The following is a 20,807-nucleotide window of genomic DNA, read 5'->3' on the forward strand; positions in this document are numbered from 1 at the left end:
TTTATATTTTTTTCGCATTTTGCGGGAGACACGAAAGAAAGTATCCGACAGGCTTCCCTCATACTTACGGTGTACGAATTACCCTCTACTCTTAGTGCTATCAAAGGGGAAGGTGCTTTCAGTTGTAGGTTAGAAGGATAGACGGTACCCTCCGTACTGCCTTCCGTTTTAGCGAAGGCCAAAACAGCAAAAAAATGAAAGTCTAGAGAGTGGCCACGGCGCGGCGCACGCCTGCCAATACCATTTTTTATGTTATGTTGTTTTGTTTCTCCCGTGCTGACGGAGGGTTCCGGTGCGGACGGCGCGAACTTTTCCCCCTATAGTGGCTATGCTCAGATATTCGAAGGTAAGAAACTTCCTTGGAGGGAGAATTCAGTATACAAAAAAAAAACGTACGAGTACACTGCTTACTTGTGAACATGCTTATCCTTGTGAGGAAGTCATGTGCGAATAAATTGATGATATGTCCAATGGCTTTCACACCACACTTTTAACCCTCATTTATCTGCGTGATATTCAAATCACGTACTTGTTTGGGGTCCTTAGAAGGCCATTCAAACGCACTAGCCTGGCGAGCACACTTTGTCTAAAAGATATCACGGTCCTCCTGGGCCCGTTTTCTCGAACGCAAACCGTGGTTTAAAGTTGACTATTGTCCCTAGAACGGGGAATTTTAGGTCACGTGACTGGGCGAGCAGGGGCGCCGAGGGAGAAGCAGTACCTACAAGCAAAATGGCCGCGACGTCGCTTAATGAGGGCTAATAGTTCTGCTTGGTTCTGCCGAACATTCATTTCGATCCGGCTGCTATATTAATGACGCACCATCAACCTATTAGCACGTCAAGCAAAGCGGTAGTTCAGAGGGACAACTAAGCTAACCGACGGCAGCATTCCGCGAACGCATCACTCTTCAGCAGTCCGAGATCCAAGACATATGACGGTACATAAGCCTTGCAAGTGTTTTTATGGTGAGTAAAAAAAAAAAATGTTTTGCAAACGAGTGTTGGTACATATTTATACTAAGACGTTTAATTTGTTACACTATGCACGCCAACTCGTGAGCAGCGATTACTTTGCGGAGAAAGGGGGTTATCCTCAATAAAGTCTTCGTTCGGGGTGAACAGCTGAGACATTGTAGCGTTTTTTTTTTTGTTTTTTTTTTTGTTCACAGTGCGCCGGCAGTATGCCGACAGCATTGAGTTTTCTACATATCCCCGGTGGCCAGCAATTCAACGGTGACGAGAAGCCGGTGACGAGAAGCTTAGCTTCTCGCCACCGGTGAATTGGTTGGGCAAACGGAAGAAAGAGCAAACAGTTGAGATCAGCAGGAATCGCAGAAACGTGCGTCGCAAGGAACGAAAACGAGACTACAGCACCGGCGTTGCCAGACTGGAAGAAACACGGGAAAGTTATGCGTTGTTTATGGCGAAACATATTGAAGGAGATGTTTTTTTACATTTCCGAATATTCGTCGACAAACTCTAGCATAGTAGCTAAAATTTCTTCGTACCACCCGAAGCAAATAAATTGGTCTTCAAGTACAACCTTACTATATTTTGACTTAAAATACCATACTAGATCGATGACAGCCAGCGGAAAAAGAGGATAAACAAAATGACTGGCTTGTTTCACCGATAGAGGACGCATCTTACTGCCCAATCAAAAATAATTATTGTTGCTCTATATCCAGCCGTTTATTACAGTACCTAGGTACTTTTCCCTTCCTAGGTACCGTGGTTTACTAAAATGGGTTTACCATCGCTTCGAGAAAACCGGCCCTGGAGTTTACTTTCATCAGGTGTGCCCGCAACCAGACCGCAATCAATACGTTAAAGCATAGCGCGTAAAAAAAAAAAAGCGCTAGCGTCGAAACATTAAGCTTGATTCATTCAATTCATTCATATGCCTGTGTGTATATGGCCCTAAATTGCGACATCACGGGTGAAAGTCGGTTGTATTAATATATTTTCTTATTTTAAGTTACGCTGACTTTCACCTCATAATCGGTAGTAGAGGTTTGGGGCCTGTAGCAGAGTCGGCGAAAGTTAGAAGTTGATATTGTAGGCTGAAAATTAGGAAACTTGTAAGAATAATTATTATAAATTATTTTAACGTTTATTAGGCTTATATATTGAACAGCAAGTTTCTAAGATACTGTGCGGCGGGGAGTTGTGCTTGTCAATTGACCACCAAACACTACCAGTAAAGTTATGCAAATAATCTCCCCCCCCCTAAATGAAATATCATTTGAGTCGAGCTAAGATACGTTTAGCTAGAGATTCAAATACAACCAAATAAAAGCGGAACACATTGCTCCGCCCGAGTTGTGAATAGTGTTGAACGAGATTACACTTAGGCTTTCAGAAAAATTGAAGCCGAGCTTAGACGCACGCTACGATTCACAACCTTAACACTCCACGCGCCAAATGACCATATTTCTCATCAAAAGAAAAAAATATAAATGTTACCACAAAATACGATTATGGCGTGAATTTTATGCGAAAAATGTTACGATCGACGTAAAAAAAAAATCGACAGAGACACCTAACACTCCTGACGTGCAGGAATGCGAAAGCATTCCTAAACGCAGCACATTCCTACTAGCAGCGGGCCAAGTCTTCATTTTTCACACGGCACTCCGGCCGTGAGACAACGCTCCCGCACTGTGCAGGCGCGACGAACCCCGCCGGCTTTACGACGGCTTTTGTGACGAAGCATCCGCGTTGTTGTGCTTTTCTTTTTGTTGTATTTATGAGGCGGGTCTGATTTGGCCTCGAGTGCCCCCGCACACTTCCGTGACGAAGCATCTCCATTCCAGTAAAGTGGTAAGCTGGATGAATTGCGAAACGTTGAACATCATGAAATATATGCGCAGCGCACAAAAAGACAAGGACAAGGGCAAACATCTTTCCTTTAACGAAATAATAGTCAGAGTGCAGGCGAGCTGGTGTAAGTTGAACATGATTGTAAACCTGAGACTGGGGCAGGAAGAGAACACAACAGAAGGTAGTAAAAGAGGAGGCAACGTCTCGAACTCAGCTGAGTTTGAGACGTTGCCTCTTCTTTTACTACCTTCTGTTGTGTTCTCTTCCTGCCCCAGTCTCAGGTTTACAATCATGTTCATCTTTCCTTTCTTCTTCACCTAACATACCAGAGTCGTGAGTACGCGCGCCTGTCTGTTCTCTGTTCTTTCCTCGTTGGTCCTTGTCTTTTTGTGCGCGATTTTTTATGTTAATCTGATTTACTGTGCTTTTCTTTACGTTTTATTTCTGAGGCGCGTGCTTGATGACATATTGGCGTGACCATCTTTCGGACGCCACGCCGTCGATTTTTCGCATATTCGGATGAGTAATGCTTTCGCCCTAACATAATCTGTCACAAACAGATCAAGGCAAAATAAAGCATCCTTATCCCACATCAGGCAATGCATAAGCATACAAAGAATTTTTAAGGAACATGTAGCCTTGACTAATCATACATAATGATGATTAGCATGATTTACCAAGCGGTGCAACTCGAATTCATCCTCGACGTCTTTTTTCAGCCCCAGAAGGATTAGGCGAACGGGAGTGCAAGGAGTGAGACTAAACACGACTCATAGGAGCCTCCGGCACTAGGTGACATTTGGGGCTCGTAGGTGGCTCTAAAATAACAAAGTGTAGTACTCTAAGTAATCTTCCGACATAACGGCGTGGATTAGAACGCACCAAATGATAGCTAAGTGGTACAAAAGCACGATAAACTCTCGGCGCTTTACACACCGTCGAAAGAAGCAAAGCCTACGAATAGGCATTTTTTTCCTTCACGTTTCGAGGTGTTGTGTTATGATCCAGAAGGTGTTACACACCTCTGTAGAAGCTTCTTAAATATATTTTCTGTACGGTATCTTGTAAATTTTCAAAACACTTAAAGCTGAACATCTAAAGATGGAGGTCTTGGCGAGTTGGTAAGTGATGTCATGCATTCACGGGTGGTGCTTATTTAGGAATACAATTCTACTTGCTTTTCTGCAAGGTAGAAAAAAATACCAGAGTTACAAGTCAGCGCCCTTTATCCGTGCGTCTGCCTTTGGTGTCCTCGTCCTCTTGAGTTGTTGCTTCCTATGATGTTCGATTGACAGACTTCGGAATGCCGTGGTCTCCAAGCCAGTGTTATCGGCTGGCACTGTTTTTTTCCGCAAAGAATGAGTTACAAAGGGATTGAAATGTTCAGTCCCTGAAAGTTTGGATTGACGAGGATTTCTCTCTGTATTTAGGAAGCACGAAAAAAGCCAAGGGACTTCGCAAAACCGCATCGAGAAGCGCAAAAGAAAGTTCGCTTCACTTTCGACAAACTGTTTATTGATGACACGGCATATATTTATGATCCCAGCCTGAATTAAGTTCTTTAACTACAAAGCGCTCCTTTTAGAACTGTACACTCAGGTCAAAATAAACACGAATGAAGGCCTAGCCGTAAAGAAAGCTCCCTAAAGTTTACCGTGGCCAAGTTTAGAAGCCTATTATCTAAGCAGGATGAGCTTGACAATGCCATTAAGGTATACTGTGCGCATGTTATTCTTGTTACGGAGACGCGGCTTTCAAATAATAATACTAACGACGAACTTTCAATAAACAGTGTTTTTAGCATCCGCAGGAAAGACAGGCCTTTGTCTAGGGAGATGGTGTTCTGGTGGCATTCCAGAAATGTTTCTCCTTTTAGTTGTCGAATTGGAAACTGATATTAAAATATGTTTTGATCGGGTCAAGATTCCGTTCTTTCACGCTTTGATAGGAGTCTGCTATAGACCTCCAAACGCGGATGCTGTGTTCATTCAAGAATTGTATCAAGTTATGAATTTTGTTACATTACGTTACCGTCAGAGTCCTATATTTCTTGGGGGACTTTAATTATCCTGGTATTAATTGGATTGATTGTGTTCCTAATAGTACCTGCGGAAATATTTCTCAGTGTAGGGACTTCATTGACCTTTCTAAATCTTGCTCACTCGATCTGGTTGTATTAGTTCCTACGCGGGAACTTTCAATTCTTGATTTGTTTTTAACTTCCATTCCCGACAAAATATCTGTGAACGTTGTAGACACTATAAGAGACCCCAGAATTGTCCTGATAGATGCTAGTATCTCTGTTCACGAAAAAAGATCGGAACACAAGTTGATTTTTTATTACGCCAGAGCAAACTCTTCAGCGATCGCATCAACGTTAGAGACTTTTCTCGTGACTTTCAGGTTTCTTTTGGCCTCAGATCAGTTGAAGATGATTGGAGTCTGATCAAAACAAAGCTTTTGGAAAATATGGACTTATTTGTGCCTAGAATAAGAATAGCGTGAAACTCCCATTAGCCTTGGTTTACTAAGGATCTAAAAACCGTACTTAGTACTAAAAAACGACTTTACTCTAGAGCAAAAAGTCTAAACAGTACTGACTCATGGGCAAAATTTTCCAACCAGTCCAAACTTTGTTAAGTAAGCAGTAGAAAACTCCAAAAAACCTTTTTTTTTGGTGGTACACTTAAATAATTATTGAGTTCTAATCCTAGAAAATTCTGGTCAATCATCAGTCCTCCTAAAAGACAATCCGCTTTACGTGGGCTTAGTGATGAACATGGTAACTTGATGTCTGATCTTGAAAGTGCGATCCCTTTCAATCAAGCTTTTGGCAAGGTTTTTAACGAAGATTCATTTCCTTTGCCTGTAAATATTAATAGTTATAACAACACAATTTAGATCAAATAAACGTTGACTCCAACGGGATTAGCCAGCTCATCCTCAACCTCCCTCACTCGTTTGGTTTAGGAGCTGATGGTATTACGCCTAAACTACTAAAGCTTATTCTGGCATATTCAAGTGATATGTTTCAGCGTTTGTTTCAACAGAGTTTGGATCAAGGATTATTACCTAAAGACTGGAAAAACGCGAAGGTTATTCCGGTCTTTAAGTCTGTAGGCGTTTCGCTTGCTGATAACTACTCTCCAATTTCCCTAACAAGCATACCCTGGAAACGTCTGGAACATGTGATCTACACCCACCTCTCTTATTACGTTCCAGATGCTAACTTTTTTTTTCCTGAACCAGCACGGTTTCCGAAATGAAGGATCTTGCGAAACTCAACTATTTCAATTCACTACCAATATACATGAGAACATTTACTCACGGGTGCAGACGGTCGTTATTTTCGTCGATTTCACAAAGGCGTTTGACCGTGTCCCGCACCAATGCCTGCCACAAAAAATTGAAACTTTAAATATTCACCAGTCTCTTGGTAACTGGATCAGGGAATTTCTCTCCCTTCGAACTATACCCGTTTCAGTATCTAACGACTCTTCTCACGAAATTTCAGTAAAATCTAGAGTCCCTCAGGGATTGGCCCTCGGTCCGCTGCCTTTCTTAATTTATGTAAATGAACTTCCAAACTTCATTTGTTCAAAAATTACAGTTTTTGCGGACGATTGCGTAATATATAGGCGTGTCGCCTAAACAGACTATAGCCTCACCCTGCAGCGCGATCGAAATTCTCTATCATCATGATGTGAGAAATGGCAAATGACCGTCAATATCTCGAAAACTATATTTCCTACATTTTCTACGAAAAAAAAACGACGATTACCAACATCTACGAAATATGCGACTATAGCCTTAAAAAGGTTACAAATTATAAATACCTCGGTGTAACACTAAGTGAAAATCTAGATTGGAAAATGCGTATCAATTTTATCGTTAGTAAAGCAAATCGTACCTTGGGTTATTTCAGAAGGAATCTCTATATGGCATCCTCTGATATACGTTTGCTGGCCTACAAGTCTTTTATCCGTTTGACGGTCGAATATGCTGGAATAATTTTAAATCCCTGGCAAGACTACTTAATTAATAAACTCGAATCTGTGCAAAATGTAGCAGTTCGTTTTATTTTTAGAGAGTGACAGCTCTAAAGTCCAAAGCTTGGCTTACATCACTATGCTCTTGACGCAAAGTATCACGTCTCTTATTTCTCCACCGAGCTTTCTACCATAAATTTGATCTTAAAATGTGATCCTACTGCCCTTCTACCGAATTTCTTTTCTCAACTCGACCGCCAGCAGAAAATCAGGTTGCCATCAAGTCGCACAAAAATTTATTCCGAATCTCCGTTAAACCTAGCTATTAGCAAGTGGAATAATCAACCTGAAAGCGTGGTGAGCAGTCCTGATTGCGTTTTATTTAAAATTTGCTTGCGAAGAATTATTCTCCTAAACTTGTTTGTATACATGCAATTTGAATGAGTAGATACACTTTACTTTTTAGTTTTGTGTAATTCCAATTTGTTTAATGTATTTCATGTATTACAAGTGTGTTTCGCACTCCTGAGCAGTCCTGTTTGCGTTTTATTTAGAAATTCTTCCGATGAACTATGCTAATTTTGTTTGTATGCATGCAATTTGATTGAGTAGTTACCCTTTTTTATAGTTTTGTTTAATCCCAATTTTTCGATTTTTTTATTCTTACGTATTTTGTCATACAATCTCTTTGCACTTTTTTCTCCCCCCTCATGTAATACCCTCGGGCGATTTCAGGCAATTAAATGAAATGAAATGAAACTTGTCCAACAGGCACGCCCAATGTTCCGCCGTGCAAGTATGACGTCACATGGAAGCCGATCTGCCGCCTTCTTAGTGGGCAGTTTCTGTGCCGTAATGAGCCGTAGAAAAAAAAACACAGTAACAAATCACACCTAAAAAGGCAGGTATTCTGACTTATTTAAGCAACCTCAATAATCATAAAATCGATAAGATTGGGCGAAGCTACGTATTAACGCATCATGCGAAGGGCATTGTTATAATGGAAAATCCCCTCGCAAGTCGAGAGTTCCGGTCCCTTCCTCCGAACAGATCCGATCAAACGTGTCATCACTTTTAAATAAACATGTTTATTGGCTAGTTGTCTTTAAAACATGATAATTAAATATAGTCTTATACTGAAAAAAAAAACGCTAGCATGGGTTTAACCTGGAAGCGAAGCATGAATGCTTTCTTCTACCGACCCCAGCCCCCCTTTTAAGTAATCGTGCGCACACTTGTATACATTCCTTAAACCGCATATGTAAATCAAAATCATTTTATTTATTTATGATATGTTTACCATAAGCCATTGTTGATAAAAAACAATTACCAATTAAAAAAAGTGTGATTCGGTACAATTGATTCCTGTCGGTCCTTTTCCGCCAACTGGATAAAACGAACACATTCAACTTCCTCTGCTGCTCGGCAGTAAAGACTTACCTTTTCTTCGCCTTAGATAGCACACCTTAGATGTGTTCGGAGCTCCACTGGTACAATATTTTTGTTCACATTCACGGTCCCGCCCTCATGCTGCGAACATTTCCAGAATTGTTTCACCCGGTAACTACGAGACATGAAAGCCTAGAATCGATCATTTCGAACCCCATTGTGGTATCGAAGTGAAAAACCTTATGTCCACATATGTAACGAAACAGGAATATGTGCCCGATGTTTGCGATTGAAGAGCGATTGCCATTTAGATTCAACAGAGTAAATAAACACGGTTTTCATACTTCTAAAATGCTGGCGAGTTGCAACCTCAGTGATCTGTGAATATAGATAATAGAAGTACTCAGACTGGATCGCAGAAAGCGGCACATAATCTGTTTGCCTATGCAGAACAAGGATTACAACCATTCCAATTCCAAGTGAGGAACTCCTTTTTTAATATTGCTAATAACGCTATCTATTTACACAAATTACCGTCATTATTGAATACGTATCTACAAAACAAGTTTAAATTCATCTTTTTTTGTTTTTTGTTGCTGATAGCTGTAAAATGCGTGTGACCAACCTTTCAACTGTTGCTGCTTCTAGGAGGGGATTTGCGGGGCCAACAAAAGGGCCATGGCTGCAAGACATCGCGTACTGAAATAAGGTTCGAAACGCACAACTTTTATGAAAAAAGTATTGTATTTAACAAGTACAGTTCGAGCAAAGTACAACTGAGAGCGACCGGAATGGAAGCGTCAAGGATGGCGTTACCGAAGGAGGCACGCGTAAGATGAGGTTAATGTCCGCACAAGTGGGCTATCTGTTACATGTAAAGGTCGCACAGCAGACAAACAAGGAGAGTACTAAGACCGAGCTTGTGTTTGTGTTAATGCGGTACATGTTGATGCTACTCTAGTGGCCTACAGTCCAGTGCTAAGTTCGCGCCATCGTCACAGAGGGCTGAAGGTGGGTGCTCACTATACTAGTATTCTTGTAATGTCGCACAAACTTCAAGATTGTCAAATTAATGTAAACAAATACTAACCCTAAAGGAAACATAAGGTGAGGAAACATTCAGCACTTCTAATAGCGCTACAAGTGTATTTTCATAGTAGCGTCAGGAGAGTGTGGTCAGCGCAACATATATAGACAATATTTCACTGTCTTGCACTAATTTTCGCGCCTGCACTGTTTACATAGAGTAAAATATTTCATATTCGAGAAAACCGAAGACGGAAAGGTTCTTTTAAAATAAGTTGTCGTATTCGAGGTAAAATGTGAAGCAATTTCGAAACCTTGCTGGAAATAAAATATATTAGTGGATTCAAATCTTATTACTATAATTAAGCTTCGAAAATATGCCTTTTCAATTATTTAGTTCGAATGTGTTTAACATTTAATGGGTATTGAAGCGCACATTTCAAGACAATGTAATCTTCAAACGAGGAATCGCCCACTGGGAACCAAGAGGCTTCAATATTATTTACTTCAAATCATTAAGGTTTTCTTACATGAGAGCAAAAGTTGTAGCAGACCAATATTATCGTCTATCATTCGTGACCCATGTTTAGAAGAACTCACATCTTTTACAATAGTAAGACCACAACTTTCTTGCAAGATGTGAGTGAATGGTAAAATAAACCAACAACCACTATTTTGCTCAATACATGGAAGGTTTCTATGTGCCACAAAAAAAGAAACGAAATAGTTTGCAAAGACAACAAGAAAGAACACTACTTAACGTTTTGCATTGTGACAAGATAGATATCCTGAACGCGGCTCAATGACATTGGCACATTTGTGAATTTCGTCCTCACAGATCATTGATGAATGCTAATGTTTGTTGCTAGGCTGATTCCCTACTTTCGATTACAACCTTTAGGGTCTAATAAAGAAACAACATCAGCGGTTCCTTGTTTACATTAACTGTTTCCTGTTTCGTGCAGAGATTAAAACGCTAACTTCTGCAGTGCATATTCAATTAGTTTGTTTTCCTTTGTGATTTTGTGTTAATTTCTTGGCGGTGCACCGAAATTTAAAACTCGTTACGCTACGAAGTGATTCCACGGAATCTCTTATAAAAACACAAAGCATTACAATTTTGGGGTGAGGGAAACAGCCTCGCAATGCGTATTAGGGTAAACACAATGCGAAGTCGAGCGGGCTTTCCGTTTTTGACATTTGATCTCGATATCATAATATCCTTTAGAATAGTGCCATAGTGTCACTTTAGCTTATTAAAATTGGATTAAAGTGAAACGCCGCTGTGAATGAAAGCACTTCGAATTCTCCATTTTGTTTTCTTTTGAGCCCAGCCAATCATATTAAAGTACAATGCTTTGAATTTCAATTCCAGTTAAGCAATTAAATAATGAAGGTTGGGGCTCAATCTAGGCATACAAATTGCTTGCTAGCTTTGTTTTTGACAACAAAAGTAGATAGAAATTATATTTTATGAATACACGGTGTTAAGATTTCTCATCGATATTACCCAACTAAACTAATCATTTTCCTCTAATTTAGCCTATTCAAATATACATGATATATAATACAAATTATACACCAGCTTCTTATAAAAAAAGAGTGTGTCAAGAGAGGAATTTAAGTTTTGCTATGAGAAAGTATTTAAAAAATAATTTTGATTGTTTTTAGCCGTCCACATAAAAGAATTTTTTTTAAAACTTAAACTATACAAGCGTTTGTAGTATGTGACATAAAATTAAAATAAATAAAACACGTAATTAGCTGTGGAAAATAATTATTGTTTTTTGTAAAAGGACACGTCGGGGCACGTTTTCACAACTGCAGCAACCAGGTGAAGGTTGCCTTAGCATTGAAAAATTGCAACAAAAAAAAAACGGACCAAAAATACCATTTTTATGTTGATCTCAAATGACAAATTTTTTTTAAATCTCTGGACATTCGTTTTCAAAGGATCAATACTTCAGAAAATCAACAGAGTAAGAAGGGCTTGGCGCACATCAGGCTGGGAAGGAAATAAAATGCCTAGGTATTTCAGTATGGGACCTCCAATTCGAACACAGACACAAAGGGATCAGCCATGTGCCGACACAAACGTAGAATTTTTTTGCCTCGAACAGTAAATATTAAAAAAAAAACAGAAATTACTCCGGTTCAATGATCTTGTCAATTTACAAAGATGTTGACAAAAATAGCCACGTAGAAGGTTTTTAAAGTCCAGTACAACACCAACTTCTCTGGTGAAGAATACATATATAAAGACAATTCTCAGGACGTATTACATGCATTAACAGCTTTAATTGAAAGAAACCAGAAAATAGCACCAGAGCATTGAGGAACTCTATCCCACACAAAACGTTTATCATTACAAGATTCATATATTTTGACAAACGTCACATTTGTTTTATTCTAATAAGACAGCTGCAAATTATTATTTCAATTTGATATTAACAATTCGCCGTTCTTAATGTAAGCTATTCGCGATTTAGAATTTATTTTAATGGGAACGTCTGTACTCTTGACAACCTTCTCTGTAGAACAAATTAGTGGATCACCTATATTCTAGTTAGCACTTTACGTCGATCCTACCGCCGATATCTCACAAAAAATAGCTACCTTCGCAATCGTTATTAATGTAAATGAAAGTGTCATGTAACGAATCCATCCAAACTTTCTTAACGGACAAGACACAAAACATGTCTTGGTGTCATTTATTTTTCTAGATTGTGTGTGATTAGCCCGTACTTCACTTGTTGTAAGTGCTTTTGACATTTTAAACGGGAAACGTTTCCGCAATTTTAAAATTCGGGGGTTAGCGAGCGTTCGAAACTTGTATCCAAATGTTCTTAAGAGAGTCTTTGATTGGCTGCCTTTACTTTATATTTTTCGAGTTAACCTTTCAACATTTTGATAATTGCACAAATCAATATAGTGCAAATTGACGTAACGATGTCTTGCGTACTTAACCGCTCGTCATTCCTTGATCTGACAGTCAGCATTCTGGTGAAATTGAATAAGCGATTTCGAACTTCGGTGAAACATAGCTTCTGTGAATCGCTTTTACTTGTTCATTGAATGTTCATTGATAACTCAAGCTGGAACCTGCGAAATTTTTTCAGGCTTTTTCGCAACCCCCAATATGTCAGTTTTAGAAACGATTTCCTTGCGTGGCGGCGTGTATTTCTTTCGCTCGTGTCTTTCGTGTCGATACCAGGAACTCGTTCGTTTGAAATGCATTTGGCTTGGAGTGAAATAATCAACCCAAGATGTGGCATGTGATGGTGACACCATCGAAAATATAGAATCTTCTCACTACACTGTGCTAAGTACAATAGGTCATTATTGCAAGGGATGTCTATTAAAAAGACGTGCAGTATCCGCGTAATTACAATACTACAGTTAAGTCTAAGTCTTTAATTAGAATGAATAAAAAGCGCAAGTCACTGAATTTCGGTTCCGTACAACTACTAAACACGCATTAAATTGTGTCAATTTTGGATAAGAAATTTATATGGCTTGGCTAATTCACCAGTAATACTTAAACACAAATTCAAATTCATATAAAGTTAAGCATCTAAAAGACGCCGCGGAGTTTACAAATCCACGCTGAGAAATCTTTCCATGTATATCAGTAAAAAAAAAGCGTGTACATTTAAGCCACGAAGTTATGATGCAATACAAATAACGGTAGTCTAGCTTCACAAAAGTAATGATATATTCGGATGAACGTGCATATGTATTGAGAAAATAATTAGTAACCAATATCGCCAAAGTATAGTGCACATCCAATGAGTTTGCTTGTATGCAACATACATAATCAGGTTGTATCAAATCTTGTATACTTATCTGAAAACAAACATATTAAATATTACAGAAGAGAAGCGTCTTGCAACCGAGTTCAAGGAAAGTAAATTTTAAACGCGCAACAAAACACTGAGCAGAAATGCACCTTTCCGTTCTCTTGACTTGTTGTGTGAAGCAGACTCTTGGGTTCTTTCACAACTAGAAAAGAGTTTGCTAGCGAAAATATTGTTACCGATTTTCAGATTTCCAAACTCTAGCACCAGACGCCCCCTCAAAGAACAAAAACCAACACGCGATGACCCTACAAAATCTAGAAGGTATTCACAATCGATTGGCAACTCTGACAGACGATGGTCGCTTTTCGATTGGAGGCAAGCGTAGACCATGGCGTCTTGGGTTGGGACTGCGAAGAGTTCCGTCCGCTCGCTCGTATGTACATTGTGCGCACACCGGTGAAAAGCAGGCCACCAGAAGTTCGTGCCTTTCCCTTGATGTTTCTCCGAAGCACTGCCCTCCGGGAACATTCATTTCTCTGGCTAGCAGCTTTACACTGTCACTTCAACAGCCAGTCAGTCAAGATTGCTTTGTATAGTGCTTTAAGAGTGTTGTTGGTCCACAGTTGCAGTTTCTGCGTCGTTTGTTCCAGCCATTTTTCGGAACCGTTCGCGCTACTGGAAAGAGATATTCTTATAGAAAGGGGAGGGGAAGGAAATGGAAAAGGAGTTCAGAGATACGTTTGGGGAATCTGTTCGCACGCAGGCTTGACGTCAGCAATTTCTGCCGCAGTCTGGCAAAGGGAGCCAGAAGAAGCTTATCTGGTCGTGGTGCCGCACAGGCCCTACAGAAAGGCTGGGAGGTCTGTATGTTTTGTGGAGGCTATCGGTAGATATGGTGAGCAGTAATTTGTGTGTAAGTACACAGTGAAAACAAAAGTACACGTATCCGGCATTTAGATTCTCATTGTTGACGCGGAGTAATAAAAAGACTATTATTTTAATTGAAAGCGTATAAAATCCAGGAACCTTGATTTTTTTAGGTTTGCCATATAAAGATCAAATTTGCCTTAGAAATAAAGCAAGTCTGGGATTAACTTTTGATTTCCCCAAAAGAACGACAACTGAAGCCACTGGGTACCATGCTCATACCCATAATTTAGGTATGGTTAATTTTACCAGATTAAAAAGTAAATTTGACTTCTATTTACAGTCTGCTTTGCTCGTAACCCACCAACTACATTATGGTCATATTTACTATTTCTTCTTATAGATGTACAGTGCTCACTTCGATTATCATGTCCCTATGGTTGTAGTTCTCTACTTTAATTGCTGTGACGGAATGCTGCAAGGTAATTTATATTATTTGATCAAGCCTTACAAAACATAATATAGCCCCGCACACAAGGTGACTTAATTTTTGCGACGTCTTTAAACTTACCTTAGTTAAGCAATACAGATAATATCCGTCTCCTCTTCTTTAATTTAAAGTAGCCTCTAAGTTATAGCTTCCAATCGTTGACACGTTTGTATACGTCGCTTGCAGGATACAAATCTGGGCGTCTCCTCTCACTGGGGAGTATGCACAACTGGTTCTGCAAAACGTTAGTTTAGGTGTCTCGAGTAGTACGATGAATGTCAGACGCTCAAGTTGCATAGCTTTCAAAACCACACGCCTTTTTGCGGCTATGTCAACAGTAAAAAGCAGAAAATCTTCACGTCAACGAGCGTGCCACAGAGGCCTCATCATTGGTAGAGACAGAGAAAACACCCATACCCTAAGAAAACAAAGGAGGAGGTACGGTGTGAAAAGATTAGGGTTGGGGAAGAAACAATTATTCTTGCATATCAAGGTCGGAGGCCTGTATTTTCTACATTACCCAGAACGGGCGAGCGCTGGGCAGAGATTGAATACGAATGGTGGTCAGCGTTCGGCGGATATTTGGGCTAAATTATTGGGACACAAATTACAATCGCGCGCTGACGCGGCGCTCGTATCTAATATGCGCCCCGCGTTCGCCCTTTATAGGTGACGTAAAAAATCTAGCTCTACGGCCTTGTTATCAAGGGGACGTTGGTAGAGCAGCGTAGAAGAGGGTTCCAGCGCTAGTAGATGGGCGGGATATGGGAGTAGTTAAGCTCGAACGTGGGAGGCTGGACCAACATTGACTGACTGGCCGTGAGGTTGTGTCAAGGAGCGTAAAGAGATAGCGCCTGCACGATCTTTGGGTCCTGCTTGGAGCCTTCGCGGAACTCTTCGAGCGTCAAGCGGTTGTCGTGGTTCTGAAACAAAAAAAGAAAAAGAAGAAAGCGACATTATTTTCCAATGTTCAATATAAACAACGAATGACGGAAGGATTATAATTGCACGAACTCCGGAGCCGACGTTTTGAAACAAGCAGATTTCAGGAAAGCTCGAAACTCGAAATATGTCTCACGTGTTAAACATTGAAGTCCTTAAATTTCTGCAAAAAGCTCCTTTTGTTTACAAGTTTGAGGCATCATATTTTTTGTTTCAGGTTTAAAGATTTTACAAAGGGTAGAAACGTTGTTTTAAACTTCCATGTGGTTATTGTGTACAATCGTTACATCCATTGAGAACCTCTAACAACACCGGATTATCCAGTGGCGATTAAGGTGCCTTAGGTTGTATGAATAAGTTGTGAACTAACCGTATTTTGTTCAGTGCTTTTTAGTGAAAAAAAAAGAAATATACACGAAGATATGTACAATGCTAGACAAACAAAATGCATTCACGTAGGTGTTTGTTTCTGGCAATAGTTGGACTAATCCTCTCTTTCCGTTTGAACTTCTTAACAAAGTTGGCTCTCTAAGCTCGCCTGGGGAAGGCATTGTTATGCTGCAGTGACCCATTCAGATTTAAATACCTGTCGATAGATCAATATTTGTAAAATGATCGGAGGCCTGAGGTTTAAATACTATTGTATATAGGACGGTGCCTGGAACACGTCTACAACTGATGTGTTTAGCGTCCTTTATTTTCCGTGCGTGCGTCCCGAATCAGTCCGAAGTGGGTGCCAATGACGTCACAAATACAAGAAGGCTATGCTGTAGGATGTCGTGACTTTGGTGGCTGGTCAAAACAGGGTCGCGGTTGTCACTTATTCCGAACTTCTTGCTGCTCAAGTTTAAGTAAGCTGCCAGGTCGGAGGGCGACCTTGAGCAAAAGAGACGCCTCCCATATCCGCCGTCGCTGCTGAGATATCGTAGGGTAACGGCCGTTGACATGATGCCTCAATGGCGCTTTTTGTCAGAAATTGAGTGACCACTTTTTAGACGCGGTAAACACACAACTCGGGGAGGTGTTGCAGAAACCAGAGTACATCAATACATGTATGCTTAGTTCGCTATTTATGCGAAGGCTGGTAGTATACGGTAGTATTCAGCCTGAGCTTGCGAGATTTTCATTCCAGAAACGGTGTTTTTTTTTAGTTTATAAAAGTGTATATATTATTATATAAAATATTTCTTATTATATATAAGTTGTTTAAAATGTACAAATACTTAAATAATTAACTGAAAAGCCTATTGATGATAAACTTGCCAAAACAACGACGTACTTATTCGACGTCATGGCGGAAGAATAATTATAATTTGTATACATTCTAGAAAGAAATAGGCGCGATAAAAATATTCCAGAATGCCAGAAATGGTTGCGGCATGTTATGATTAGATCAGACGTTGGGAATTTAGATTTTTTTTTCAATTCTTTATATGCAAGCAGGTTATCCCGACTATACTAAAACGCTTTATTTACTCTATACCTAATAGCTAAATCATCAATTCATAATCTTCTCATTACTTTATGCATCCCTATTAATCCTCCATTCCTCAGTTTTAACCCTTCGTTTAATCAAAATACGAAAATATACTCGAACTGTGCGGCGAGATATGCGCTTGATTTGATCTTATTATGGAAAATGAGAACGCCCCTCCTCCTGAAAGTTTTAAGTGAATACCAATAGCGTATTCCTCAAATCAAAATACATATATTTCATAGAGATGACTCAACGCAGCGTAGTAGTCTAGGGTTCGGTTCAAATATTTGTAGATACAGAAACTGCGTCATATATCCAGGACACTGATATTGTCGAAAATAGTGTGAATAGTTTCAAAATTCAAATAATTTCAAACAATTCGTGTTTTACCATCTTCTTAATGTTATTGGGTGTCTACATCACTCGTTTCGTTCAGATAAAGGATGCTTAAACTACAAAGCCGTTGCATGAACTACAAAAAATAAGTTTTAACCCTATTGTTTCCACGGGAAATACATGGGGTGACTCCAGCTGATCACATGCTGTAAAACAAGCTCGAAACGCGCCGCCTGCACGTAATATGCTCAAACCTTAACCGAATTCGTATTGGGCAAGTCTGTTTTATCTTGTATAGTTTCAATGAGTAGTTATTTTTCTGCGAAAAAAAAAATGAAGATCAGCGAAGTTATCGAAGGCGACGTACCCACACAACCGAATTAGCGACGCGCTTGGAATTTGTGGCCGTGTTTCCCGATAGGTGCATCGAGCAGGCAAAGGAGTGCGTCGTCTCCCCGTTACGCATATCGGGAGATGGTGTCACAACTTAATAGCGTCGCTAGTTCAATCGTTTCCGTACGTGCCCGTAGGTTTGCTTTAGCGACTTTGTTGCACTCAGTTTTTACTGGAAGAAAGTTGCGCCTTGAATTTACGCATTGCAAAAATAACCTGTTCAATGCACATTTGGTGAAAGTTTGATCTTATTACGTGCAGGCGTCAATATGTACGACAGGTTTCAGAGCTTAGGAACCATTGCAACTAACATATTTTCGATATAACGCACCCCATAGACCGCAGTAATTAAAGGACGGTACTAGACACAAAAATGTTTCAATAATATAGTTTTCCATGCTTATTTACCGCCATTATGCGGTGCACTTCTCTCAATAAATGTTTAAGATTCAAACTACTGTCAAACTAGCTACAGCGCCAGAAGCACTGCCTGGATTCACACTCTCAGACATAACTGCTATATTGAGCGATATATTAAAACAAATGCATAGCTTGTAAAAGCTCCACACCATGAAATTGTCTTACCTTGTCCAACTGGTCGAATATCTTGTCAACTCTCTCTTGAGGAGATTCCTCTTGTTCGGACTCTTTCGTTTGATTCCCCTGAAAAACAAAATAAATCAACAATTTCAACCCTACTGAATAGCTTGTTTAAGGATTCCTCGTTTAAGGCACATTTACATACTTGCGTTTGACTGCAAACGGCTTCGAAACGACCGCGATTTAAGCCTCTTGTCACGGCTTACAACCAGCTGCGCTGCTGCGGGGCAGGTCGTAAGCCGTCACGAAAGGCTTAGAGCCGGATTTTAGCGTCCCCAGTCCCAATAAGCCAAAAGTGTGTGAACAGGCATTTAGATCTCCAAGACAGAAAAAAAGTAAACGTCATATATAAACGGAGAGGATACACTCGTGAACTAGCCTTCCAAGCAGCACAAATTTGGTCAATCATTGGCCAATCGCTGGAAATGGTCCTTTGGCGAGTGGCCAGCCATTGGGTGATGACTGGCCTTTCTCTGGCCATTAGCCATCGCCCAAGCATTGGCCAATAAATGGCCATTTTTTGGTCATTAGCCAAAAGGCCAAAGCCAGCCATTGGCCAATGCTGAGCATAATTTCGTGCTGCTTGGGTATACATGATGGTCGCTTTCATCAGAACTGTAAATCTCCGGTCTTTTAAACCGACTATGAAACATGCAATATTCATGTTCCATTCGGTAAAACATTATCGAGTGTCATGAAATTGAAACCGTAAAGTTTACACTTTCAATTTCAACCAGTTAGGCAATTATATTTAGCTAAACGTAGCTGAACGTAATTGCCTAAACTTTACAAAATTAAGTTTTAAATAGTGAAACTAAACATCTTGTTTCAATTAGAGACCTACTGAGCATACTCTAAACCCACAGAATCAATGCATAAAATACTCTAGGTTCGGCTATTCAAGGAATCAAACGCTCAACGAAGACGCGTTTTTAGGGTGTGGATTCTGATCGCAGTGATCTTTCTGCACCTGTCTATAAAAACAATGTATATTTGCCGAATCTCAGGAAAAGTTCGGCAAAACTTCGACTTTGCCAAATCCGCGCCGTATTTTGATTCGGCAAGAAAGTTGGCACATCACTACTAAACAGTAATTCGCGCAAAGGGTACAGCGACGTCCTGTAGCCTATGCCTGAAGCTTTCAAGTGAAATGACTTCTAGCTTCACTCATTATTAAGTCGGCTCACCATTCCCAGTATTCCTTATTGGCGCTTCAAGTATGTATCCGTCCGTTTGACCTCACAACGAGCGCGGCTCATAAGGTTTCAGTGTGTGCGTTTACGTGGTTTTAAGCGCACACACTGTCCGTGTTTGATCAAGTACACGTTATTGTCTGCACAAATTCTGCACGACATAATTTTCAACTTTATTTAAGAAACAACACAGACCTCTCAGAGACAGTTTTGAACGAATGAACATTAAAACGTTTATTTTGCAAATGAAGGAGTATTATTATCTCGTATATCCGCTTGCACCGCATAGCCCTGACAACATTCTATGGATTTCAACCATCAGAATAATTCAAAGTACAGGGTTTCACGAAAAGAAACTTACAGGTTCTTTTTTAGCGCAAAAATAAACTAGGCATCGCAAAACGCTCATTCTCCGGCTAAAGGTAGCGCTACAGGTCACAACTAGACGCAAAATTTTGGCTCTATCCGATATTTTATTCAAAAGTTATAGGTGATCTTTTTAAAATTTCAGTTGGAAAATGCAGCCCGTTTTCGTGCGTTTTCGGTTTTTGTTGCCATAGAGCCCCATGTATTCGAAAACTCCATCGGCCGCCATTTTCCCATTGACATTTTCAGAAAATCACATAACTTTTGAATAAAATATGGGGTCGGGCTGAAACGTTGGCATCTGGTTGGGACCTCTAGTGCTACCTTTGGGCGGAGAATAAGCGTTCTGCGATGCCTATTTTATTTTTGCAATACAAAAAAAAAACTTGTATTTTTTTTGTGACACCCTGTACAACGATTATTCGGAACATGCCAAATACACTGGGCAATGGTGAATCCGGCGTCTTTAAATCTCTAGCATTCGACAGCTGCATTATGATGAAAAGGTGGTGACTCGATTTCGACTAACTACAATATTGCACTTGGAATCAAAACACAACACGTGTTATTATATAGGCACTAGACGGAAGACAGCTAAAAACTCTCCCGGGGTATTCTAGTCGTATTAGTGACCAGAAATCTAAAACAGAAGCAACCGAAGTACGAGAATCACGAAATCTGAGGCTATTCGTGGCATGCGCCAACTGGAGTGGGAGCTTCTAGAGACATCGTCATTGTTTGTGACGTAGCAGGTAGAAGAGGCTGATTATGAGGCGCACATGTTTAACCTCGTCAGCTGGTTTCAGGAATTGTTTGGGTCATTTGGCTAAACCTGTCTCACGGGTTGAGTTTGTTGGGTGAATCAATATTTCGGTAGAAAATTTGAGTATCGCTTGGAGAGGTGGCACGCGCAGTTGTACTGAGCAACTCCTTTCGTTGCTGATGGGCTCAAACAGACGTATGGTAGTCCACTATTGGCTACCCCAGTACAAAAGCGCTAGATAATGAAAAAAGAATATCCACCGCCTTGCCCCTATAAAACACATACCGTGGTGATCATGGCGTGCAATTTTTATCAATTTCGGAACGAGAGGAAACTATATAAGTAATCCGC

General features: G+C 40.1%; 1 protein-coding gene across 1 annotated transcript in view; it reads right to left on the reverse strand.

Moving 5' to 3' along the window:
* Positions 1-15,216: 15,216 nt before the first annotated feature.
* The window catches only part of LOC8029481 (frequenin-1), a 141,357-nt gene continuing 135,766 nt past the window's right edge, over positions 15,217-20,807 (reverse strand). The window contains exons 7-8 of the mRNA XM_042292885.1: positions 18,120-18,197; positions 15,217-15,309 (exon numbers count right to left, since the gene is read on the reverse strand). Of these exons, the coding sequence (XP_042148819.1) occupies positions 15,217-15,309; positions 18,120-18,197 (171 nt within the window). The remainder of the gene's footprint in view (positions 15,310-18,119; positions 18,198-20,807) is intronic.

This window comes from Ixodes scapularis, unplaced genomic scaffold, assembly GCF_016920785.2.
Source record: "Ixodes scapularis isolate PalLabHiFi unplaced genomic scaffold, ASM1692078v2 PGA_scaffold3__209_contigs__length_174095766, whole genome shotgun sequence".
NCBI lineage: Eukaryota > Metazoa > Arthropoda > Arachnida > Ixodida > Ixodidae > Ixodes > Ixodes scapularis.